General features: G+C 37.0%; 2 protein-coding genes across 6 annotated transcripts in view; one reads left to right on the forward strand and one right to left on the reverse strand.

The window, feature by feature from the left end:
• Positions 1 to 12,971, reverse strand: part of LOC116483022 (protein CASC2) — a 162,579-nt gene extending 149,608 nt beyond the window's left edge. Inside the window, exons 1-3 of the mRNA XM_058435971.1 lie at positions 12,860 to 12,971; positions 7,568 to 7,633; positions 966 to 1,071 (exon numbers count right to left, since the gene is read on the reverse strand). The gene's annotated coding sequence lies outside the window, so the exon portion shown is untranslated. The remainder of the gene's footprint in view (positions 1 to 965; positions 1,072 to 7,567; positions 7,634 to 12,859) is intronic.
• Positions 12,972 to 13,028: 57 nt separating this feature from the next.
• Positions 13,029 to 26,339, forward strand: part of RAB11FIP2 (RAB11 family interacting protein 2) — a 51,874-nt gene continuing 38,563 nt past the window's right edge. The window contains exons 1-5 of one of the 5 annotated variants that reach the window (XR_009212694.1): positions 13,705 to 14,159; positions 19,390 to 19,832; positions 20,517 to 20,985; positions 22,845 to 22,935; positions 25,900 to 25,959. Coding sequence is in view for 4 of the 5 variants with exons in the window: in XM_032176692.2 (XP_032032583.1) it covers positions 13,807 to 14,159; positions 19,390 to 19,832; positions 20,517 to 20,985; positions 25,900 to 25,959 (1,325 nt within the window). In the remaining variant the exon portion in view is untranslated. Of the gene's footprint in view, positions 14,160 to 19,389; positions 19,833 to 20,516; positions 20,986 to 22,844; positions 22,936 to 25,899; positions 25,960 to 26,339 lie in introns of all 5 variants that reach the window. The other 4 variants (XM_032176692.2, XM_058435972.1, XM_058435973.1 and 1 more) reach the window with 4 other exon arrangements.

The raw sequence follows: 26,339 nt of genomic DNA on the forward strand, positions 1-26,339 counted from the left end.
CGCCCGCCTGGGCCTCCCAAAGTGCTGGGATTACAGATGTGGGCCACCACGCCCAACCTGATGTCTCACTCCTAAGGGATCACCCTCTCCATCAGTTCTTGCCTCCAAAACCTTTTCTTGGTGCAATGTTGCCCGACTCTGGCCCTCTTATAAACTCTGTGCTCCTTTCTATGGAGCCACAGGAACTACTGAGGAAATGAGACTAATAACGGAACATTGTAGTAAGAATTAAACACACTACTAATATATGTGGCACATAGGTAATAACTAGTAATCTTCTTTCTTCCCTATTACATGCAATGCACTGTGTTAGTGATGGTACCTTTGTAGTTAGGAATGAAAATATGAGTATTTTTTTTAAGTATATAAGAAATGGTTCACAAACATTTATACTTTAAAACCAAAATCTAACGTACTGTGATTTCATTAAACTACAAACAAATGTAGATTTACCATCACGTCTTTTAAAATTCTAGTCAAGACCAACAAGGAACAAAACATTGATGCCACAGTGATACTTCATTTTGACTGTTTTTGTTGTTGTTGCTTCTACTTTTTGTTGCTGCTGTTGTTGTTTCTTCTTAATAATAAAATAATTTTTAATTCAGCATCTGAAAAGTAGATGCTTCATTATTGATGAAACTAGGCTCCACTCAAGGTGTGAAATTAATATGTACCAACACAAAACTGGGACATTTCTCTTAACATTTTCCATGACACGTCTTAAAGACTATTGCCATTTAGGGAGATTCAAAAGAGCAAAGTGAGAAATATTTATAGCATATGAGTGTAATAAAAAAGGTTTAATCAATACACCAAACTAGTAGGACAGAGTTTACATTAGATCACAGGAATGAATATCAAAAATACAGGCAACATTTTTGAAAAAACAACCAGCAGTGAAAAATTTATTTATAACATAAACCAGACACTCCAAAATAATTTGTGGTTTACTTAATTCTTACCGTTCATCCTATATTCTTTTGAATAAGCTGAAGGAAGGCACCCGAGTAACTACCGCAGCTGTTTTTGATTTTGATTCTGAATTTTCCATGAGATGAAAACTCTGGTCTATATAACAAAAAAAGATGGCATGTAATTTTTGTAAGTTAGATTTTTTCCCTCAGTGTAGATACATATTAAAAAGAAATGTATTACAATAAATTACTATATTTCCAAATTTTCTCATTATTTTTGGGCAAACAATAATTACATACAAATTCTGAATAAAGGAGTATCACATTGCATCTTATGTGTTCTGCAATATGCACTCATAGAAAATCATTATAGTAACAAAACCAGCTGCATGTAATAGAAAGCAAATGATTTACAATGTTACTGTGAGAAACTACTTTATTTCATATTATCATAAAAAGAACAGAGCTGAATGTTTGCATGACAAACAGAAAAATCCAGAAATTCCAAATGCAACTCAGTTTTTTATTTAAATAAGTATTAATGTGGAAGGTGATTTGAAAAGGCTTCCACTCTAGAGAATATTAGCAATTATAATTTGCAAAGTCATTATTAGTCCAACAATTGAAAGAAAAAAATCTACAAACATTAATATAGAAAAAATGGAGTGACATGTGCTTCTATCATACAACATCTATGTTATGAGAGCTTATACTTAGTGATTTTCAACACTATATTTCATTTAAACTGAAAAGTAGAATGTATTTTTGTTCTTAAATGAAGATTGACCCTGAAATTTGAACCACATCAGAAGCTTTCAATGACTGTGTTTTAATATGTTTTATATGTCAGTCATCACATCTGCCTACCACAGCTCCATTCACATGAACTGGTCCCGCCCACATCCCTAAGTAAAGGGAAATCCTATGCAGATCTCAGAGCCCTAGCTCTCTCCCTCCACCCAACCACAGATACAGGTCACGGAGCCAGAGCTGCTATGATATGTCCTGCCTCAAGAAAAGCTGATGCTTCCTCTCAATCATGGAAGTTAAGGCTAAAAGCTGTAAGTCAGTGCCACCAGAAATCCTGGCAAGAAGAAGGAGCATTAAGAGGAGGAAGCAGAACAGGAGTAGGCAGGGGCTGGGAGGGAGAGCCAAAATACAGAGTACTAGGTGACAGTGAGGAGATGGAGACATAGGGAGAAGGAGCCAGGCACGTCAGGAGTGGATTACCTGTATAAGCCGTGAATTCCTGCTGCCAAGCCCCCTCAAACTCCCGCTAAACTCCAGGACACCTAGCCCAGGACTGACTCCTAGGCTTAAATATCCATGAAATTCCACACCTCTAATTTTGCTCCACATATATCAATATAACAAAACCATTCTAAACAAATTAATTGGTATGAGTCTCAGGTTCCTGCAGCCAAAGAATATATAAATTATACACATATCTATAAAATTCAACATATTAACTATATATGCCTATAACATAATAATTAGTATATATTGTTTGTGATTGTTATATATTTATGAATTATAACAGTACACAATGTATACCACAATGTATTTATGTTTCTAAGAAGTTTATAATACTAAACATAGAAATTACATATAGTAGGTTAATATTACATATTATGTGTATAAAATTGTAGGTTATTATATATATCACAAAACCAGAGAAAAGTTCCAAGACTCAAATATGTATGCCTGAAGTCCCAGCTTCAAATCCCTTGTTACAGCTATAAAATTAAGAGTGCTCTTTAGCGATCATGCTTTTTGGAGAAGCAGCTCATTCAAGTTATCTAATAAATTTTATAGTAGATGCACTGAATGAATAGAAAATATATTTTAAATATAATTGAAAAAAATACATTAAATAAGCATAGTAAGCCAGCTTTGGGGTTAAGTCTTTATTACTTATCACCATGTATCATTATGACACTAAACTATAATACACCAAATATTACATTAGAACAGGTCATCAATCCAAACCTTGGAGTTCTCCTAAGATGTCCTGCTTTATAAATGTAAACACTGATTTTACCCAATCCACAAAAAAAATAAGCGACAAACTGTGTGAGGTGCTGCTAATTGGCCAAATAAGATACAGACTGTGACAATGTGTAGCCGTAGAGGGGTGACGACAAAAATCTGATTGATGTATGTTCGAGAGAAAAAGAGCAGAAAGAGAAAGTAAATATGAACAAGTCTTTCATTCAATAAGTTTTGCTCTAAAAAGTAACAAAGGTAGCTGGAGGAGGTGCAGGGGTATATGTGTAAGTTAAGTTTTTTTTTTTAATATGAGAAATACTGGATAATATTTGTATGTTGATGACATTAATCCAGTAGAGAAGAAAACGACTGAGGATACAGGAGGGAGAAAGGATAATGGCAGATGCAAAATCCTTGAGAAGACAAGAAGAGATGAAGTCCATTACCTGAGTCCTCAGATGGGAACACAGATGGGTGACCTACTATAACAGGAGAGGAGAGGTAGGGCAAGTAGTGGGGCACCTTCATGAACTATATTTTTATTAGTTCATCTCAAATTTTCATTAATTTTACAAGCTGCTACACCACAAAATCAATGTCTACTGCAGTGAGAATCAACCTAGATCCTGTATCTTTTCCCTGTATGTTGTTGTTGGTAGGTCACCCAACCAAAATGCTCTTAATTTTTAAGACCAAGTTTGCTAAGGACATCACTTTAGGTTTATGTTAATGCATCTGGAACATTTAGTCCTAACGTACCACCACAAGCTAATAGTATAGGGGACCCAAGACCATCTCATCACATCATAGAAGGCTCCTGAAACCCTTGGGCTCTGGCCATGACCTCACTTTGCTTACAATGTATGTATCAGGTACAGTATTTCAGGCCATATACTCAGATGATAGGCAAGAACTGTAACTCTATTTCCCTGTTACTCAACATAATCTCTATTTTGATTCCCCTAGTTCTACTCTTGTCAAAATGTATCCAGAAAATGTCATAACTGCATAAATTCAGGTTTTTAAACTCAGGTAAAATTTCCATCTTCCTATCCTTCTCCCTGAGACCAAAACTAAGTTATAAACGCTGGACTGAAATTGAGGCCCCAGGGAGAAGCCCAGGAGGATCTATGGCTGTCAGCATTGACCCCTATTAGCAAGTCATATGAAGTAATAGGTGTAGGTCCTATCATGGCAGGTCCCTGGTTCTTTTTTTTTTTTTTTTTGAGACGGAGTCTCGCTCTGTCGCCCAGGCTGGAGTGCAGTGGCGCGATCTCGGCTCACTGCAAGCTCCGCCTCCCGGGTTTGCGCCATTCTCCTGCCTCAGCCTCTCTGAGTAGCTGGGACTACAGGCGCCCGCCACCATGCCCGGCTAATTTTTTGTATTTTTAGTAGAGACAGGGTTTCACCGTGGTCTCAATCTCCTGACCTCGTGATCCGCCCGCCTCGGCCTCCCAAAGTGCTGGGATTACAAGCATGAGCCACCGCGCCCGGCCGTCCCTGGTTCTTTATCCATGTATACTCTGAATTTTCCCAATCCTGACCTGGAGGACCCTAGTCTATCAGCCCTCTCTCAGTCATTTTCTCACCTTTCAGGGGGAAATGAAATTTTTGGAGGTTCTCAGGTACCTCTCTGATGGCAGAAGGCTCAGGGAGTTGCCTGTATCAAGACCGTCTTGGCCTTGAGTTCCCCTGCTCTGCTATTCTACTGCTACTGTTGCTGCTCCAAGCCAATGTGGTGCATGGGATTAGGGAGCTCTAGGACTTTGCTTACTTTCAAGGTCCTTCTTGAGAAACAAGATGCAAGTGACATTTACTTTTAGATGCCAAAATTTATCTGGATGGTCTATCATCAATTTGCCCAGCTCCCATGCTCAACAAGTGGGGAGGTGAGTGGAAAGGTCTTGGAGACATTCCACCTGTCCAACTATCTTGATCTTCTTTACAAGCTCCCTATCCTTCACTTCGTCCAGTGAAATCCTTGTATAGTGTAGGTCTTTCATTAATTGCATTCTTCCCCAATTTTTTCTTTACTGCATAAATTTTGGCTTTTGTTATATCTTCCCCTATTGTCTACTTTGAAATAGAAAAGCTGAGAAGTGACTCTGTTGTATGCCTTGGCCTCGCTTCTCTGGAGCAGTTAGTCTAGCCCTCCTAGCTACTGCCTGAAACTAGGCGGAAGGTCATAAGGAGGCCAGCAATTACTAGGAATAAGAAATACGTAAGTTATTATCAAGATATTATCAACCTTGCAATCACATGAGCTTGTTAAGGCATGTTTTTCCAAGAAGGCACTAGGTTTGCCATTGCACAATACATTTAAATTTAGTCTGTTTTATTAATACAGTATATTGTCCTGTAATAATCAATTTGACTCATCACATATATTTATCTGCATATATTTATCTTCTTAACTATCAAGTTCTTATTTATTCTTCACATGTTCCTTAGCTTATAAAGTTGAGTTGGATTTAACATAATTTGAATGATGGTAAATTAGAATTCTCTTGCTTTTAAATGTTCCACTGTTATTTTAAGCAACCTTTGATGCTAGAAGAAAAAAGTGTGCATGCTAATAGGTATACATTTAATAGATACAAGATTAAAACCATAATAAAATTTCATATTTGTAAAATTCTTTACAGTTTACAAAATGATTTTACATGCATTATTGTGTTTTATTTTCTAGCAAGTGTCTACTGTAGGTTGAGTTAGTGTGTGAGTCTTGACCTCCTGAATGAAAACTCAACGTTTTTCCACAAGGAACAGACTATTAGCATTTTGACCTTTGGTTATGAAGGCAGAAGAGTTCAGTGATATCCTAGGTCACTCTTTGTCCATGCATGAAGTTTATTAATATATTTCAATTTCTCTGCAGTTTATGGATGCCAAACACCACAGTATATGTTGCTGCTCATCGAGTATGTCATGCGGCACAAAATAGATCAATTATCTTTTGCTTGTCTCTATGCTTTCACTGAAGCGGTGTTAGGACCTGGCATCATGTCAAGGATGCTTTGATAATGCTTAAAGCCAACTGAAGTACAAGAGTTGTCCAAAGGATATGAAGGATCTGTTTTTTAAGTGTCCCGATGTGAGCAATGCCTAAAGAGAGTTCTCCCACAACCTCACCTTCTTCGTAACAGGATAGGAAAAAAAGTGGTAATGTGTGTATTGGCTGTAGCTTTATCTCTTTCAGATTAAATGAGATTGAGATGTTAATGAATGCAGTGTAAGTCAAGTCATCAGCAAATGTCAGCTATTATTATTATTAAAATTGAGATAACAGAGTTAACATTAGAGTAGCAAATGGAAGTTAGAAAATATTGGTTAGCACCAAGGTGATAATATTGGGAGGTAGGGCCCCTGGAAGAGCCCTCTTGACTGGGATTAGCACTTTTATAAAAGAGACCCCAGAGAGCTGGCTCATTCCTTCTACCCTTGAGGACACAGTGCAAAGACTGTCATCTAGGAGGAAGCAGGCCCTCACTAGACAACCATTCTGCTGGTACTTTGGTCTTTGACTTCCCATCTCCAGACTTGTGAGAAATACATTTCTGGTGGAAGGAAGGAAGGAAGGAGGGAAGGAAGGAAGGAAGGAAGGAAGGAAGGAAGGAAGGAAGGAAGGAAGGGAGGAAGGAGAGAAGGAGAAGGAGAAGGAGAAGAAGGGAAGGGGAAGGGGAAGGGAAGGGAGGGGAAAGGGGAAAAGGGGAGAGGAAAAGAGGAGAGGGAGAGGAAAGGGAAGGAGAGTATGGATACACTGGTTAGCAGAATGTTTGTTTTAAGATTCACAGGACATTATATTTTTGTTTTTAAATTTATCATAATTCTCTCTGAAGAGAAAATCTAGAATATTAAAATACTACCTGGTATATGATCTACTACATAAATTTCTAATTTTGCTACTTATAGGTATATAATGTAAGGAGTTATTTTTCTTCAACTCAAAGATCTGATTCATTTTCATAAAGTTGTTAAAATGATACCTAGAAAGTCATTACTGAATTTTAAAAGAAGGTTTGAAATACTATTAAGGGCTTATTCTATGTTACTTTTGTTTAGAAAAAGAGTGTCCAATAATATTGAGTTTGGCTTGAAACAAAAATAACTCAGGGTCTCCATTGCTGGGTTACAGCGGCACCTGCCACAGCTCAGGATCCTTAATTATTTAGTGAGGAACAGTCCAGACCAACTGCCGTGTAGCCTTTGCCTTCAGATAAGAGGAAAGTAAGTACTTGGAAAAGAAGGGACACATCATCAAGCCAACAGCAACAAGCATCTTTTGAGCACTTCCTATGTGTCAGGCCCGCTCTGCACTTTTACCTGATTCTCCTATTTAATTTTCCCAACAACCCACTTTGCAGATGGGAAACCTAAATTTGGAAGGTTTACACAATTTGCCCAAGGTTATTATTAGTGCCCAGGGACAAAAATCTACCACAGGGTAAATACTCAACAGTGTTCAGTGTCTCCATCCAAGGAACTTTGCAGCAAATCTTGTTTCAGAAAGCATTACAAGCCCTTGATTCCTGAGGTGCCTAATTCAGAAGACTTCACTTTTACAAAGCTAGCTTGCTCCATTTTTTTTCCAATGTCCAAGTGTAGACAGAAAAGAAAATGAAGACCATCGAAATTATAAAGGTGATCAGGGCAAAACCTACCTTAGAAATTCATGCAACACACTTCTTACTTGGAATAGGGTTCTTTGAAAAGCTTCCTTAATTTTCCTGTGTTAAAAGAACACAATTATAGGCACAAATTGCACAATCCATATACCTTCTCATCTTGCATAAACCCGATAAACAAAAAAAACAGTAAAATGCAGTTCCTCATGGATTTGAATCTATTGGGAAGCCACTCTGGATAACCCAAGATCCAAGTTTGGACAGAGAAGAAATGTAAAATTCACTGTTTTCTGGAAGAGGACTGTAAGTTGCTCAAGGTCATATACAACATTAGTTTATTAAGCCAGAAGATTTCTGTCCACTATACTACATAATTCCTGAAAGGAGGTATCTCCTTTAGGTATACATTGCTAAGCAACATCTTATGCTCAGTTTTGGCTATGCAGATCAGCCATGATCATTCCAATAACCAGAAAATGATTATAATACATACTGGCAACAGTTCTTCCCTATATTACAACCTATAGGTGCACTGAAGGTGACCTAACCCAGAATGTGTAAAAGATAAGCACACAGTTCTAAGCCCAAAGTGCTTTTATGATCAGATATCCAGATAGACTAAAATATTGTTCAGGTCAGTTGAAAGTTGCTTTAGGAGAAATGTTTAAAATCTGGTCCTGGAACAAGAAGAGTTGGATCTATCCCTCAAAATGTCATTTTCCCCGGGCTTTATATCAAACACACAAAATACAACAAATAAAACAAAACACAACAAAAGCCCTTTACTTTTTTTAACATAGATCAAATAAGTAGAAAGGCAGAGAACACTAGATCTCACCTGGGGGAAAAAACCACCACCACCAAATGTTTTTGCCAGCCGCCCACCAGTTTAATGCTCTCTAAATGAACATATTTCCAGAAATATTATCCCAGAAATTTTATGGATTCCAGGCTTTCCTAGAAATATTATAATTTGAATCCCCCATTCTTTGTTTAAAAAATATCCCTGTCTTGGATATTAACTGAACATAAAAAAATTAGCAGATGTTTACAAAGTACAAATATGGTAAGTTTATATAACTCTGCTAATCATTGCTTTCAGGAATAATCAAAATTCTCCAGCCCTTATTAACCTGCACCTAAATCTGTAGAAGCAGCAATGTTCTGGAAGATTTCAGAAAGACTCATGATGATGAGACAATTGAAATTTGAAGACAAATACCAAAGTAGTCACAAAATCTTCTTCCAATAGCAATAATCTCTGCTTCTCAGTAAATATAATAAAAGGAATTTGAGAATTTTGGATTTGGAAGGGGTCCCTGAGGCACAAACAGAATACGGCTTGCCAGGTCTATAACTCCCTAGTCTGTAGAACCAGGATTAGAATTCAAGTCTAATACTCAGGCCCATGGGTGTTCCATACACTCATTCACAAACTCCCAATAATTTAATTGTCAATTGTCAAAAAAAATCCCTGCATATGTGCATAGGAGACATATATAGATGTTTATGCAGCATTGTTTATGATCATTGAACAGGTGGAAATAACTTAAATGTCCTTTGGAAGGAGCAAAGATCAAATGGGGCTTATTCATCTCACCCAATGCCATATACTAGTTAAAGTAAATCAATTCGTGTTCTATGCATTAATATGCATTTTGTTGTAGGAACAAAAATTATACAACAGAATACTATGATACTATGAAAAGGAAATTAAAAGATACCTTACATGTTTATGGCCATTTAAGTTAAAAAACGTGCGTTTACATGTATCATATTGTTTCACTCTCAAAATTAGTCTTGTAAAGGGAAAAAAGGCATTAAGTAATTCAATAAATTCAATAAATTTAATAAAAAATTAAAATATGAAAAGGAAATTAAACCTTCTTATATGCAAATGCGTATTTTGCTCCGTAAATTCTTACCAATCTCAGCATATTTTCACAGTTCAAAAAAGCTACAAATAATACAGATAGAAGTTATGTTTATTACTACAATTAAAAAGTTCAAGACTTCTCAAAACCACTTGCACCTACATGCAATTTCTTCCAAATCGTGAGCTGTTGGTGTCAATTGCCTCATGCAGAGCCTATTAATAAAACTTACATTTACTTGCTTTCTGTGATCATTAATTACCTTCATTTGGGAGACAGAGCTCTCATGACATCTTGAAAAATATTTTTTTCTCCTGAATTAGAGAATTCTTTATTAATGTTACATAAAAAGGAAATCTGCTTTAGTATATTGACCAAATTCAGTTAGATAATTATAATGCAATTTGCTTCTTTGCGTTGTGGATAGACTATGTAGAATTTTTAAATGTTAGAGGATCCTTTGGTGGCTGCTATAAAAGTCTCATTTTACAAGACGGCCCAAAGAAGAAAAATGACTTCCCTAAAGAGATGTAGCTAGTAATAGGCAGACCTGGGATTAAGACCCAGGCTGCTGACTAGAGCTCTTTACACTACATACCATACTCTTTACACTACATACATACGTATGTAGTGTAAAGTTACTTCTTGGGCATCACAAAATGTATCCACACACTGCCCAATCCCAGAAGAGAAATTGATCAGTCCAGCGATGAAAACAAAACAAAACAATCACCAAAAATCTCCAAATGCCAGTTCATTGCCATAATAATTTCAAGTCAATTTGCCAAATACTCTTTCACTTTTCAACCGGTTATGTGGAGATTTATCTATCTATCTATCTATCTATCTATCTATCTATCTATCTATCTATCATCTATCTATGTATCTCCAATATAACTCTGGGGCTTTGTCATATGTACATGTATATGAATTTTACATACATTTCAGTTGTGTATATATTTGAGGTGTGGTGTGTGTCTGAAGTCTAAAGACTGTAATGATACCTTGGGGAAGTTTCTTGTTGTCCTTATGTTTCTGAAACTCCATCTGGAAAATAATTAATATCCATTACATAATGTACATGGGAGCATTAACACGCTTGACCCAGTGGGCTATTTAAACATGAGAGCATTATAATTGTTCTGCAACAGATTTGCAAGATGTGATTTTAGAGATGCCTTTGTCCAAAGGGAAAATCTCCCCCAATGTTTGGAATAAGTCTCCTTATGGGACTGAAAGGGGCAACATATAGTAAATATTTTCATCTGTGAAATCCTCTATTCCTGGGGAATAAATATTGACTATTTTAACTTTCTGGTCAAAACATTCTTATTCATTGCTGTAGGCATTGTAACACTTTAAAATTAGAATGTTCAGCATTTTCCTTCTAAAATATATTATTTTCCCAAGACTTTGATTTTGGAATTGTACCAAACATTTCCGGATGTATCATTAGTCATAGGATAATTTTTTAAAAAGTGACTCTCTTCAATTCTGGTATGTTGTTCTTACACACGCAATCCTTTCCTTTTTAAATTGTTGTCCATGTATATCTTAGAATTAGTAAAAAGAATTTTTAAAACTGTAAAACAATAAACATTTTGGGAGAAGGACTTTGATCCCAGATCTTATGTAATTGCCATTATTTTTCACTATAAGCCAACCATATCTTTGACTCAACTGTCATGTTTTTATTCTCTTAATATAATCAAAAAAGGAAAACATTCTATAGGAAGTCATTTCCTTATTATAATGCAATCCCAGATTCTATTTAGCTCATTTGGTTTGTTTATTTGCTTTACCTGGGGGCAAAAATATGTTATTTTATTATTCTGGCTTAAAAAATTTTAAGTCATAATTTCTGATTTCACCAGTAAAACTAAACAATTTTGGCTCTAGCCAGGTGCTGGGAAAACTCGAAAGAAATTTAGGTGCTACAGAAAGAGAGGTTAGTAATTCCAATTGTTCAGCTCTTGCCTTTAGAGTATTCTCTGAATTGTGTTGGAGTATGTTATTGCGTTGCTGTGAACTACTGCTGCCAACTTCTACCCTAGAGACGGCTATATTTCAGAGATGAGTGAAATGATACTTGTAAACAAGTTTATAATCATTAATAAAGCTTACCAAACAATTTAAGCTCTTCAGAAATACATATCCACTATTATAATTAATTTTCTATTGTTTAATTACAACCTTTGAGACATGAAGACTTTCAAAAATGTATTGTATAAGAACTCTAAACTTAATTAAATTTGATTTCATGATGTTTATTTGGTTTCTGTAAGTTTCAGGTGTCAAATTATTTCTCCTTAGAGATCCTGGTGAAATTCCACCATTGACTGTTCCAACGTACTGTTTAAAAATCCCTAAGAATATTTTTCTTTAAAGTTGACAACTGTGCACTCTGGGATCCAGATGCTATATTCGCAGTATGACGATTTTGTTCTGTTTTCCACACATGGCCTTTTCATACACTGTCTCCCAGGGCTGGAAAATTCTGCCTTGAATGAGAAGTTTTAAACCTTGCTTGAAAATAATAAACATGATACTTTACATGTTTATGGCCATTTAAGTTAAAAAACGTGCGTTTACATGTATCATATTGTTTCACTCTCAAAATTAGTCTTGTAAAGGGAAAAAAGGCACTAAGTAATTCAATAAATTGTCTGCTGCATGCTAGCCACTATGAAGGGACTGCATGATAGACAAGGCAGTTCCAAAACTTAGAATTTCCTTGGGAAGGTAAGACACGAACAGAATTAAAGGCAATAGGGCTAGTACATAGGCGTCTCTTCCAATTGAGAAACAGAGGGGCAAAAGGAGATTTATGTGCCGCATTGTGCTAGGAAAGGCACATGTATTATCTCCTAAAACTCGAAACCCATGTTTGGGGCATGGTCTCCACATGATCTGCACAGTCTACCACAGTGTGAGTCCCCACGGGGGTCCTTTTGATGTCGAGCCCATAAGAGTCGTGATGGAGTCTTAGACATGAGGTAGAACTGACTTTTTTACTCGTGAAAACACTGAGGCTCAGGGAGGTGAAATGACTCGGCCAAGGTCACACACACTGATAGCGGCAGAGGCGCGGCCGGAACCAGGTCTTCTGATGCCAGCCCAGTGCCTCCCTACATCTCTACTCCCTGTGTTAGTTTTGGAAACTATTTGCTTCCCTATCGCCCTTCGTCTGGGTGGGCGATGTCATTTTCAGTCAATTTACGGAGTTTTCAAAAAGAGAAGGGTGGATAGGAGATTGGAGAAAAGTTTGCTTTCGGTCAGTGAAGAGCCCTGATTCGTTCCAACACCATTTATGGACCTCCTCGTGCCAGGCACTGGGCATCCACGACACAGCGAAAACAGATTCCCTGCCCTCAAAGACGCCCTAGTTAGGGGCGTCTCTGGGTCTTTGATGACCTCCTCTCACGAGCGGTCCCCAGCCCTCCCCAGGGCTCACCTGCCGGCCTCTGCAGGTACCCACGTCCCTAGGACCCGCCACTGGGCCAGGCCTAAGCAGCACCAAGTCCCAGGCCCAGAGTCCCCGCCATTGCGTCCGCGTCGCGCGCCTCCAGTCGCCACGGCAACCAGGGAGGCACTGACCCTTGACCTCGAGGCCCCGCCCCTTCACGTTCCCGAGACCAACATGGAGAAGGCCAATCCGGAAGTGCCGCCGCAGCCGCCCGCCCGGTGTTAGGAGCCGCCGGCCAGGCCAGGCCGAACCCAGCGCCCGCCGCCCTGCAGCCCGCGTCCCGCCCCGCGTCCCGCCGGCGCCGGGGCGGCCGCGTCCCCCGCCCCCCTCCACTCCACCCCTGGCTACCCGCCCCCGCCCGAGAGGAGGAGCTGAGGCGAGAGGGAGGAGGAGGAGGGAGAGGTTTCCGAGAGGGAGCGAGGCCGCGTTAGCCGCCGGCGGTTCGTATTACCGGGGTCGGGAGGAGGAGCCGGGCCGGGCCTGCGGACGAACTCCGGGCAGGCGGGAAGTGCGGAGGCAGGGGAGGCTGCTCGGCCGCAAGGAGGCAGGCGGGAGGCCAGGGGTTCAGAATTAGGGCAGGGGGGCTCCCTTCACCCCCGCAGCCCTCCGCCCGGGTCCCGGTGGCCAGGCCTCAGTGCCCGCAGGCCTAGGGAAGGTGGAGACAGGAGCGGGGGTCCGCGCAGAGGCCTGCACGGCGCGGCCAGGTGATGGTGGGCCTCTGTGTTTCTCCAGACGAAAGGGGACCCCCGGAGCGGCCGTGCCCCTGGGCTGCCCCTGCGAGGCGTTTTGATATCAGCCATAGGGAAGTCGGGGAGCCCTGAGCCTGCCTGTCTCCGTTAACAGTCCTTAGGATGCAGTGATTAAGGAATTAGGCTCTCCCTCCGGGAGGGGCACTGCCTGTGCTTGTGAACTCGGGTGCAGAGAAACAGGACAGGATGATGCTTTCCGAGCAAGCCCAAAAGTGGTTTCCAACCCACGTGCAGGTCACAGTGCTCCAAGCCAAAGATCTGAAGCCAAAAGGCAAAAGTGGTACCAATGACACATACACTATAATTCAGCTGGGCAAGGAAAAGTATTCCACCTCTGTAGCTGAGAAAACCCTTGAGCCAGTTTGGAAGGAGGAGGCCTCTTTCGAGCTACCTGGATTGCTAATGCAGGGAAGTCCAGAGAAATACATTCTTTTCCTTATAGTTATGCACAGGTCCCTGGTGGGTCTGGATAAATTTTTAGGGCAGGTGGCAATCAATCTCAGTGACATCTTTGAGGACAAACAAAGAAGGAAAACAGAGTAAGTTATGTAATTTATTTTGAATTTGGGGGAGTTTATGTCTTATTTATGGTTTTTCTGTTCTTGGAAATTATCCGTATACTTCGGGCGTTGGTTTTTGGATTGAAATATGATCCAGTTTTAAGCACCATATTTGCATGAATCTGAAGTAAAAGTAGCACTCGTGATGAAATATTTTTTAAATGGAATCATTAATGATCCCTTATTTCTGTTAAACATCTGTCAAATAATTGAATATTTTGCGGTGGATTTTAAGTAAGTTAACATTGTTTCAGTATAAGAGGACTGGATCACAGTATTGACCAACTAGAACTTCATATAAATTGTTATGGATTTTAAACCTTACAATTATCAATGAAATGGAAGATGAGAAATTAAATCTGGCAATGTAATGTTGATGTGTCGCACTTTGTAGCTGTCAAAAGATAAATTACCAGATTTAGAACTCAGTGTTTCATTTCAACGTTATAAACACAGCCTTTATTTTAGCTCAGCCATTTTTCAGGGTCAGTGCGCCTTGGTGGGAGTCTATACCTGTTAGAAAAAAAAAAAATTTTAAAGTGTGTACAAACATCCTCAACTTCGAATGCACTAACATTTTCCTTTGAATTTGCAATTACATCAGTTATTGTATTCAGAATTGGTTTTCCAAAGCTATTGTGTTTAGACCATATTAAAAGCTGTAGGATGGAGAGAATGATAAATTTTTGTGATGAAATGATTTGATGACATCTTCAGTGGCCTTTTCAGTATGACTTTTGAGCTTGAGTTAGATATATTTTAATTAAAAAAATCATAATATAAATTAACACCCTAGTGTGTGTCTTAAATTGAAAAAACAATATGCTTTTAGAGGTAGGTATACTCACCCCTTCCATAAACTTAAAAGGACATTATATTAATGAAATTAGTGGGAGAAAAATACTGGTTGAACTTCTAAGAGGACTTGCCATTTCCAAACTAGTGTTGGTGTTTTGTTCAGTTATAACTGAATTTATTTACTCTTTTAAAAACTTTCTTATAATGATATTTTTCTTGAAGTTTATGTTAATTCTTTACATTTTAAAACGACTCTCTCTTGTTCTTTGCTGTACATTTCTACTCTCAGGCTTGTCTTGATTGGATTTTTTTTGTTTCATTTTAAATCAGGTCTTATCCTAAGATTTAATATATGTGGAATAAAAGTGTAGAGAGATCAGAAATACTAGGAATGCAGGAGGAAAAATGGTACCGTTTAATTGAGATGAAAATATTTTAGAAGGAGAGAAAAAGTTTTTTTTTAAGTGTAAAGTTTAGTATATATCAGTGATTTGAATAATAAAATTATTTGATACCTGAAGAGTGGCATTCAGTTTCCTCCAAGGGATTCTTTATCAAATTGAAAGTGAAAAATGGATAATTACCAAATAATCTGTTTCAAATTGCCAATTTTGGGTGACACTTAGTAAATATTTAACGTGTTTTGAATGTAAACTATTAAGTATATTGCACCTTCAAATTCCTCACTTCATTTATAGTACTTTAATATTCATGGATCATGTATTTCAGGCCTTCTCTGAAACATAAATTTTCCTAGTGAAAGTAGGCCCAAATGTGAACCCAAGGAGTCTGAGGATGAAATAACCTTTTACAGTTTCTTTTTGTTTTACTCCTAGTCCTGGGCAACATCACAGTTACAATACATTTGGTGTGAGCAATACTCTAATATTGTGGTCTCTCCTTACAGAAATTCTCTACTGGCTATTATGTAAAATTGATTAGAACTTTAGGGGGAAAATGCTTTTAAATGTTATCAACAGGGTTTGTGATGTTATTGCATTCAAAGTGATTTTCATATGTTATTAAACCCTTAACATTTTATTTGTGGATAAATGGGGACCGTGTAGTTGATGAGGTATCTTTATTGGTAATATTTCTAGTTTTTTAATATATTTAATAGCTTCCTTTTCTAGCACAGCTGTACCTATGGCCCAGTAAGAGACAGACTTGAGCCGCTGGTATATTGCAAGAAAGATATTTAATATTCTGCACATTGCTGAACTTTGTCAGCATATTCCCAAGTGCTTTTTAGAAAACTGTTTTGAGTGATGAGGACTAACAGCTGACTTAGAAGTCCTATGAAACTGCTGGGTGTGACACTTTTTACATTTTGACACTGAAGACATATTTACAGCTTGTCTTCCAGTTGTGTCATGATAAAGAAGTATGACAACTAAAATCATTTACTTATTTTCTAACCTTGAAAATAAATGTCTTTTTTCTCTCTTAAGGAACGGGGAAAAAGGGTCTGAGCTGGAACCCTTTGAGTGGGCCTGGGAAGAGAACTTCTGTATCTCCTCCTTTAGAGGATGTCTGGGTTGGTTCTGGCATGAGATTTAAAGAAATAATACAGTGTTTAGTAATAGAATGTTAAAATCATTGATGCTGTTGTGTAATATCCATTGATTTTTTACAATAGAAGTAGGTGATGTTGACTTTTTTTTTAATGCTCATGAAAAGTAATAACAACCAGAGTCTCTAGAGTTAGATGTGACTCAAACATATGCAGATTTTAGGATGTGTGTGCTTCTCAGAGGTGCACCTGTGTCCTGGCCTCTGGCACTCTTACTGCCAATTTTGTCCCATTTCTGACCACACAGCACCAATTGCTTGGGAATAGTTCCCACATGTGTGCTGGTTTTTGAACGTGGACCTGTGCCCACTAAAAATTGAACAGAGGCCATGTACAGTTTAAATCCAGTACTCCAGAGGTGAAAAAAAGTCAGCTAATCCAGTAAGCTCCAAATGCTGTGTTTTCATTTTATCTTTCTGAAGACTGGAAAAACAAATGCTATCTCCGAAATGATTCTTGAAGATCTCATTAAGACTTCCCTATTATATCATTTTCAAAACAAAGCAACTAAAGTTATTTGTCATTGCTACATTTTCAATGAGTATATTTGTAAAAGTTCTTTGCAGTTTTTTTTGGGGGGGTGGGGAATGGACATTATAGTGTATTTACAGTTTATAGTCAAATACCGATTTGCTTTATTCAGGTTTACATAGGTCTTTACAGTTCCCTACTAAAAAACAAGACAATATAAACACACACACACACACACACACAGTTGTAGTTTACTTGTAAGAATATAGTTCTAGAAATAAAAATGGAATAAACATTTAATGCAAGGCAGACTGCCTTCCAGGAGCTTATACTCTAGCAATAGAAAATTTGCATTGTCTTTCTCTTCAGCTCTCACGTCTCCTGATTAAATACAGTATCCTGCAGTATGTGCCAGCCATGTGGTTAACCTTATTAACATATATGGTTCATCAAATAAGAAAGAGCTTCTATTTTCCTGCAGATGTTATTCATCAACTTTAGATTTTTTTCCTTATTGACTTTAATCTGACATTGGGAAGTTACATATCATTCCTTGTGCCTCAATTTCCTCACCTGTGAAATAAAGATGTTAAAGTAGATGATTTATTGGACTTATCTCTAAAAGTCTATGAATTTCCATTACCCTCACCCCCTTCCATTTTGGGGGCAATTGATTTTTTTTACTCATATTTGCTTTGATTTGTTACATACATGCTCGTTTTTGTTTGCAAATTTTTGGTACATTTTTTGCAAAGTGTATTCACCTACATTCTATAAAGCCTGAGGTACTACAGAGTATTTCTGAGATGCTATTCGTCAGATGTGTTTCTCTCCCTATTGAAAATAGCTCTGTTTTCTAAAACCTTGAGTTAACTGTGTATATAATCTGCTTCATTTCCAGGCTTTTTGAGTGCTCAATTGTATGTTATTTAAGGTTGTCTATTTCACAGAGTTTATTGCTGTCATTTCTTATTTCTAACCCCTGTTTCTTCAGATTTTACCATTTGCCTTACATAAGGGATTTTCTCAGTTTAAGGTCTCAGGCTAACGCTATTTTAAAATATTGATATTCTAAGAAATGGCTAGTTTTGATGCAACTATATCTGAATTGATTGAATTGCTCCAATTTAGTTAATCAAGAAAATATTTTTCTTCCTTGCCAAGATGTAGCTGGTGTTTATATCATGTGCCAGTATTTCAACTTGATATACAGTAAATGTAATCTTCTCCTGGCATATCCACTTGGTAACAATGAGAGAAAGAACTAATGTAAAATTAGATCAGAGTTCCTTTGTAGCTAAGAAAATTTGTTACACTTGATTAGAGCTATATTTAAATAATAACCTGTGTGCAGGAATGGATATTATGCCTCATTGCTAAGTTACGTGAAAACATTGTAGAAACTCTTTCAGGCTTGATTTTGTAGTTTTTTTGGCTGTTTTCCCATAGAATGACCACTTGTGACATGGACAACTGGAGAATTTCTCATGGATAAAAATACTACAAAACCAAAATATTGCTTCTTGTACATCATTTAAATACAGATAGTGCCATACATTGAAGGAACTAAAACATAAGATTTGGCTTCATTTACAAAATAATTTTTATTTGGTATTGTCACAGTAGCAATAGTAAAATGAAGCAAATAGATTCAAGCAGGAAGCATTTTAGGTTTTTTTTTTCCTTTTGAAAACTTCACAAGATTTATTTTTTATCACTTCTTGCATTTTACTTATTTTGCATATTTTATTCAGGAATAGGCTTTGATCCATTTTATATCAATCTAAATGACATCATATGCTGTTTTAATGATTAGCAAGCTGTATGTAATGATCTCCAATGTTAACAAAATTCTTTTGCTACTTTTACATAAGTAATTCTTTGGGATGAGGCCAGGTATTTATTATTGTATTAAAATGTCACCAGTATTCATTTTGTAATGCTCAAAAATAATTTGTATTGGTGAATTCTTTCAAAGTCTCTGCCTCAGTGTCTTTTAATGTTAAAAAAAAAAATGTCCTTAGGCCATGAGCAACACTTAATCCCATATGGAAAACTTCTAGCATTGATAAGAATTTTTGATTATGAGTGATGTTCAAATCACAAAAGGAAAGATTATCTAAAAGCATTTTCAAACTTGCCAAAGACCTATTCATTCCTTCAGTATATGTTACATCACAGAGACGATGAGTTTTTTAAACTAAACAATAAGTAAAGCCCAAAATACTGTGGCTGACAGATTCTTTTTCAGGGCCTAGGTTGCCTTGATGTATAGTTACTTTACCTAAAAGACTATCTGTATGTAACAGAACTCAGTATCCTCTCTTCATTAGGTGTTACAGCCTATTTTTTTTTCTTCTCTTTAAGGTGGTTTAGATTAGAATCCAAACAAGGAAAACGAATCAAAAACAGGGGTGAGATAAAGGTCAATATTCAGTTTATGAGGAACAATATGACCGCAAGTATGTTTGACTTATCAATGAAGGACAAAACCAGATCTCCTTTTGCAAAGTTAAAAGATAAGATGAAGGGTAGAAAAAATGATGGAACATTTTCTGATACGTCTTCTGCAATCATTCCAAGTACTCACATTCCCGACGCCAATAGTGAATTTTCAAGTGGTGAAATGCAGATGAAATCCAAACCAAAAAAGCCTTTTCTTTTGGGTCCTCAGCGACTCTCGTCAGCGCATTCAATGTCTGATTTATCTGGGTCCCATATGTCTTCTGAGAAACTGAAGGCTGGCACCATAGGTCAAACACATCTTCTCGGACACCAGTTAGATTCCTTTGGAACAGTTCCAGAAAGTGGTAAGTGCCACATTCTTGTGTCCTCATTGGTCTGAACTACACTTTTAGTTTTTAAAGTTTAATTTCTAAATTTAGTAAATCAAAATAGCAGTTGCTTTATAGTATTTTCCAAATTTTGTCATTCATCAAATATTGAGTACCTACTATACCTCAAATTGGACTAAGTTACTTGAAGGCAGAGCTTGTCTGCATTTGTATTTATATTATTAGATGATAATAAAATGAGTGCCAGTTTCCTTTTATGGCCTGGCTGCCTGTTTTACTGCTGTTTCTACTATCTCAAAATCCTGAGCATAAATGAATGTTCCATTTCATCATTAAGTCCCTAGAAGAAAACTTTTATGTTCAGAAGTAAGAAAGTAAATTTAATGCTAATGAAAAAGTCTCTGAGAATTTTTAACATTATCGTGCCAACCAGAACGTCTAGTTTTGACATCATAGTTTATATGATTGTGAGCTGAATACACTACTAGTGGTCTAGCAATATGCTAGTTGTTATCAGCCTCGATGCTTCAGACTGCTACACCTTAGCATTTTAAGATTGTTTCCTTGATTTTTTGAAGGTTAGTATGTTTAAGTAGCTAATTGCTCTCATTCTAAAGGCAGCAGAATGCACACAGACTGTGTCAAATAGTGTGATGTAATGTGTCACTGATTATGTACTAACTACAAAATTGTTTGTAGGAAGTCTCAAATCTCCACACAGAAGAACATTAAGCTTTGATACTTCTAAAATGAACCAACCTGACAGCATTGTGGATGGAGGTGAATTGTGTTTCGGAAGACAAAGTGACCCATTTACAAATGTGACTGTTTCATTACCCCAAAAATTTGCAACACTGCCAAGGAAGAAAAATCCATTTGAAGAAAGCAGTGAAACATGGGACAGCAGCATGAATTTATTTTCAAAACCAATTGAAATAAGAAAAGAAAATAAAAGAGAGAAAAGGGAGAAAGTTAGCCTGTTTGAAAGAGTGACTGGAAAAAAAGATAGCAGAAGATCTGATAAACTTAACAATGGGGGATCTGATAGCCCTTGTGACTTGAAATCACCTAATGCATTTAGTGAAAATCGCCAGGACTATTTTGATTATGAGTCAACCAATCCATTTACAGCAAAATTCAGGGCTTCAAATATAATGCCATCTTCAAGGTAAGCTTAATATGGGGGAAGTTCTACTATTTGGGAAAATCTTGTACTTGAAAGTATCAAATATTTCTTTTAAATACTAGAATATTTTCAAGTCATTTTATTTTATTTGAAAAACATTTTTATTTCTATAATTAAATTATAGAGCCAGGCAATGTTGCATATATTTTTGGAACTGAACTTTTTTATTTTAAGAAGATAAAAGACTCTTATTCTCTATCCTGGTCTACTTCCACTTATGTGAGCCAGAAATTCACCAAAACTTAGAGAGAAAACAACATGGCTTGTGATGAGACATGGCGAGAGTGAATTGCCAGTGGGTGTTAGTTCAAGCCAGAAGTTTAGGTGCTAACGTTTCTAGGGATTCGTTCATGGGCTACCTGGAAAGGACCAACAGCAGGCCATGTGCTATTCTTTAAAAAATACCAGCTTCAGTATTAATGGCTTTCCTAATAGATGTTAATTATCCTTATTAAATGGCTATTTAGAAGTGGTTTTTATTTGAGAATGCTTGTTATTGGAATTCAGTGACCCTCTGGGTTCTATAGGTACACCCAAGGGATCTATATGATGATTTATAGTCAGAAATAATCACTCATGAGAAAGATTGGATTTTCCAGCTTTGAGTTTTCAGTTATATATATAATGGTGCTTTTCTTATTCCTTAGTATATCTAAATTATATCTATAATCTAAATTTAAATCTATATATAAATTTATATCTACATATATAGATATAAATGTAGATATGCTAAGGAATAAATTTAAATATGGTTATGGATTTTACAGAAGTAAATGATGAAATAGCTGGTTAAGGAAACCTCAAGCAAAGAAAAGATAAATTCCCATCTTAAGTATAGTTGGCCCCCCATATTTGCAGGTTCTGCATTTTTGGATTCAATCAACCATGGAGTGAAAATATTTAAAAAATAAATAAGAAATAACAATATAGTAATGAAAAAATAATGTGGATTTAAAAAACAGTACAGTGTAACAACTGTTTACATAGATTTACATTGTATTAGGTATTATAAGTAATCTAGAGATAATTTAAAATACATGAGACGTTGCGTATATGTGCAAATACTGTACCATTTTGTATAGGGGACTTGAATATCCCTGGATTTTGGTATCCTCAGAGTACTGGAACCAGTCTCTCTCAGATACTGAGAGATGACTGTAATTATCTTGGAAGAGCATGCTAGAGTGTTTACCACATAATAAAAGATTTTCTTCAAGACAGTAATATAGAGGGTACAGACCTGAATAGGAATACTGGCTTAGAAGTGCTATGACCTCCATAAACCTCAGTATCTCCATCTTTGAAACAAGGAAAATAATCCCACTTGATAGGATTCAGTGAGGATAAATGAAAGTACATAATACAAAGCCAGGCCCCAAATAGGGAATCCATAAATGGTGACGACAAATGTTTGATGTATTGTCATGTTATATTTTACTAAAAAACAGTGCTTTGTTTTGTCCCACTAGAAACAGCAAATAGAGTATTAACAGTCAATCACGCTTTTAGGCTGTGCCCTCTCACCTCTCTTATGTATCTTCCATGATATTTTAAAAATTTGCATTTAAAATTTTCAAAGTGAAGTGTACTTTGTTTTCTTTTACCTATAAATGGATATTTGCCATGGTTTAAAAGAGTATTCTGTTCTGTTTATAGACCATACACTAGAAAAATAACACTTTTATCATATGGTATCAATATTTTATTGAAGAGTTTATAGTTTTGATATGCCATTCAAAAATATTTTGGTATTTTACATACTACACATATTACATTAAATCTTATATGGGTAAATAGAAATATATTTGCTTCTTTCCCCCTTTACTAAACATTTTTTACAGAAGGTTGTTGGAAACAACTGTCCGAGATAACTTGGAGATGGGGCGATTTAGCTAATTTTAGAGTCAAAGAAAAGCAAGAAAATGGAAAATGGTAGGAAAATAATGTTTTTACATTATGGGCGCATATGGAAAAAAAAAAGCTTATTGAGTATTCTCAAATCTTTAATTGCCCTGTATTTGAGCTGTTTATGTGGGCTGTTACGGGTTTTAAAAGTGCCTGTGGCATTTTGACACATCTAGGCTTTGTTTTCAGTTACTTTATTATTATTGGCTGTTTCTAGCAAAATTAGAGCTGTTTTATGATGTATGAAATGATTGCAAGTATGTAAAAAAAAAAATAGTTGTTTTTCATTTTATGACTTTCTCTTCTTCATATTTATGAGATGCCAGATATGAGGACAGAACATTTATGGATTCCTAGGAAGTTATTCTTTTTGCATCACAAACCATCCGTGTGGTAAATGTAAAACATTTGCAGTAAAGGGGTAGTTCTAGTTAATCTTATAAAAAAGAATAATTGAATATAAATAGACCCAAGAAGAGTGTGCAGTTCACGCTTTTGGCAAGCAGCTTTATCTTGAGTGGAATTTGGGAGGATATTGCCAAGGTAGCGTTGTCTTTATGTAACAGTATATTTCTATTTTTCCTCCCAGTATCAACCCTCAGCTATCTGGGACATTTTAAATTTCTCACATTAACATCCTAACCGAATGCACTTTTGGAGCTATGGACTCACATCATTAAGACACGTGCTGTGAATTTTTTTCAGGAGTGCTAAATAGACCTATTTATAGTTTCCTGGACTCTTGTGGCCAGTGTTTGTGAGAATGCTGAACAAGGTTAAGGGTAAAATACATAGCCATGGAACTGCATTTTCTTCTTGGTGAGTGAACTGGCTCACTTGTGATTGCTGGTACCTAGGAACCATATTGTTACCCTCTGGTTGAATAATGTATATGATTAAAACTGGAGAATTTTCTTTATGCCCAAAATTTTAAAATGTACTAAGGCACACTTTTTTTTAGAAGTTAGACTTTTTATTCTTTAGTGTTAAGTAAAGTCCGCCTGAAGAAAGCACTTTGGAAACCACAAAAAATACCACATTTTGATTCTGTCCTTGGAATAGGTCCCATAGTTTTAACATAAAACTGATAGAGGAAATTAGGCATTATCTTGGGTTACTTCAGCAAAGAGCAGGGCTCTTTGAAACACTTTTCCCCAAAGTTACTAATTTGCAGTCTCTTACATGCCCCTATTTCTTTGAAGCGTTTCCTGTTCTTGTAGGGAGGGGTAGTTGTTCCCTGTGCTGCAGCATTTTCTTACGTAAGTCTTGTCTTCTGTGGGCATGGCATTGTTCACTAATAGCTCAGTCTCACTTTTCTTGCCCACTACCATGAAGAGTTTGATAGCAGGGTCTGCATTTCATTCTTCTTTTTGCCCTTAGTCTCCAGTGTGATGCTTGGTAGGTAGTAGGTGTTAGATATTTTGAATAAACGCACACAGTATAGCAGACCAGTTTCTTAATGCACACAGTGTAGCAAACCAGCTTCCTAATGCACACCGTATAGCAGAGTAGTTTCCTGAAATGCTACTCTCATTCCGTTAGCCTCCTACTTCCAGCCCTGCTTGCGTGGGCTGTGAAGGTCTTTCTAATAGACTGAAAACAGTTCCATAAAGCCAGATGTATGCATTTTTATGTACAACTAAACATTGTTAAAAATCTAAGTTTTAAAGGATTACTAAAATTTAATATTCAATCTAAATAGCACATTTCTGGAGCCTATTAAGAACTGTGTATTAGGGTAGGTTGTCAGCTGTCATAACCACAGGTATCAGTGGCTTATCACAGCAAAAGTTTATTGCTCACTCTTCTCACAAAGCAGTTCACTGGGATGGTGATAGGAAAAGTGAGTGCTTTGCTCTGTGCATTCATCCGGCTCTGCACAGTCTCTCAGGAAGCAGGCTTCTTCCTTCTTGTGATGCCACCATTTAACACATGGCCTCCAAGATCAGTGCAGCACGGGAGGAGAGGATCAAAGGAGGGTCATTTCTGTGTGCCAGGCCTAGTGCAGTATGCGTTACTTCCATATATGTCCCACTGGCCAGAGCTCACCCGTGCCCCAACCTCACTGCAACCTGTGAAGAACTATGACTTAGCTGTATACCCAGAAGGAAGCTGAATTGGGTTTAGTGAGCTTACAATATTGTGTGTGCCACTGATGCCAAATCAGCTTGCTACTAAGAAGTCGGGAAGCCGTCCAACGCTGGCATGCTGCAAAACTCCTACGACACATATACAGTAAGTAGAGTTGGAGTTCTTGTAATCTTCAGGAGAATGTTTTCTCAGTTTATTACTGGTACTAAGTTGTTTGTATTTTAAAATTGCTACTAGTCTTGTTTTTTAATTGTAAGTCACTGGTTGTTTAGCATCATCAGTATCAACTAATTTTTTTCATGCTTTATCAAATAAATTGTCAACTAATTTATCATGTGGTTTATCCCACAATTTGCGAAGTAATCCTTCTTTTTATCAGCAGTATATCATTTGCCAAAAACAAATATGCCTGAATGTTTGTTATATCATTTTTAATTTGTTCACAACAAATTATCTTTTAATATAAATAATATCACAAATAATAAATTGTAAATAATGTTACCACCAGACTGTTTTTCACTTTAAAGTGGAAATGATGGGTGTGTGTCTTCACCAAGCCAATTATGTTTATTTCTTTTCTTTTTTTTTTTTTTTAACTAGGACATAGCAAGTTCTGGCTTATTTAAGAGTTCATGGAAGAGATGTATACTACTTTCAGGTCTGGCCCATGGAATGTCCTCTTAACACAATCCTCCATTTTGCCTCTTCCTCCATATCCTGGACCAGGGATTGGCAAACTAAGCTTGGAGGCCAAGTCTGGCTTGCTGCCAGTTTTTGTAAAGTTTTGTTCGAACACAGCCGCATTGTGGTCATTATTGTGTACAGTGGTAGCGTTGAGTAGTTGTGACAGAGACCATATGGCCCACAAAGCTAAAACTATTTATTGTTTGGGCTTTACAGAAATACTTTGCTGACCCCTGCAGTAGCTGAATGGAGAGGATCTTTGAGATGGGCAGAGCTGTAAGTAGGAGCAGCCTGGGTCTCTGCATGCAAGTGGAAGGCCCACCTGACGAGGAATAGCCAAGTGGCCCTTGTCCAAATGATAATTTCACAGGATATAAGTTACTGAGATTTATATATATATATATATTTATTACAGCACTTAGCATTATTTATCCTACTAAGGAGGGCACATGGGCTATAGTACCTTTTGTCGTGTTTAAGAAAGCCCTAGTCAAAAAAGTTTAAGAACCACTGGTTTGCAACACCAAATCGAAACTCCTCTTTCTAACATTCTAAGGCTTGTTGTATTTTAGGCTTTTCTTAACCTTCCAAGTTTTCTTTTACTGTTCCTCACCAACCTGTTCTAGGTAAGTTAATTTCCTTACTGCATGTCCCTA

Source organism: Hylobates moloch, unplaced genomic scaffold, assembly GCF_009828535.3.
Source record: "Hylobates moloch isolate HMO894 unplaced genomic scaffold, HMol_V3 SCAFFOLD_3, whole genome shotgun sequence".
Lineage (NCBI taxonomy): Eukaryota > Metazoa > Chordata > Mammalia > Primates > Hylobatidae > Hylobates > Hylobates moloch.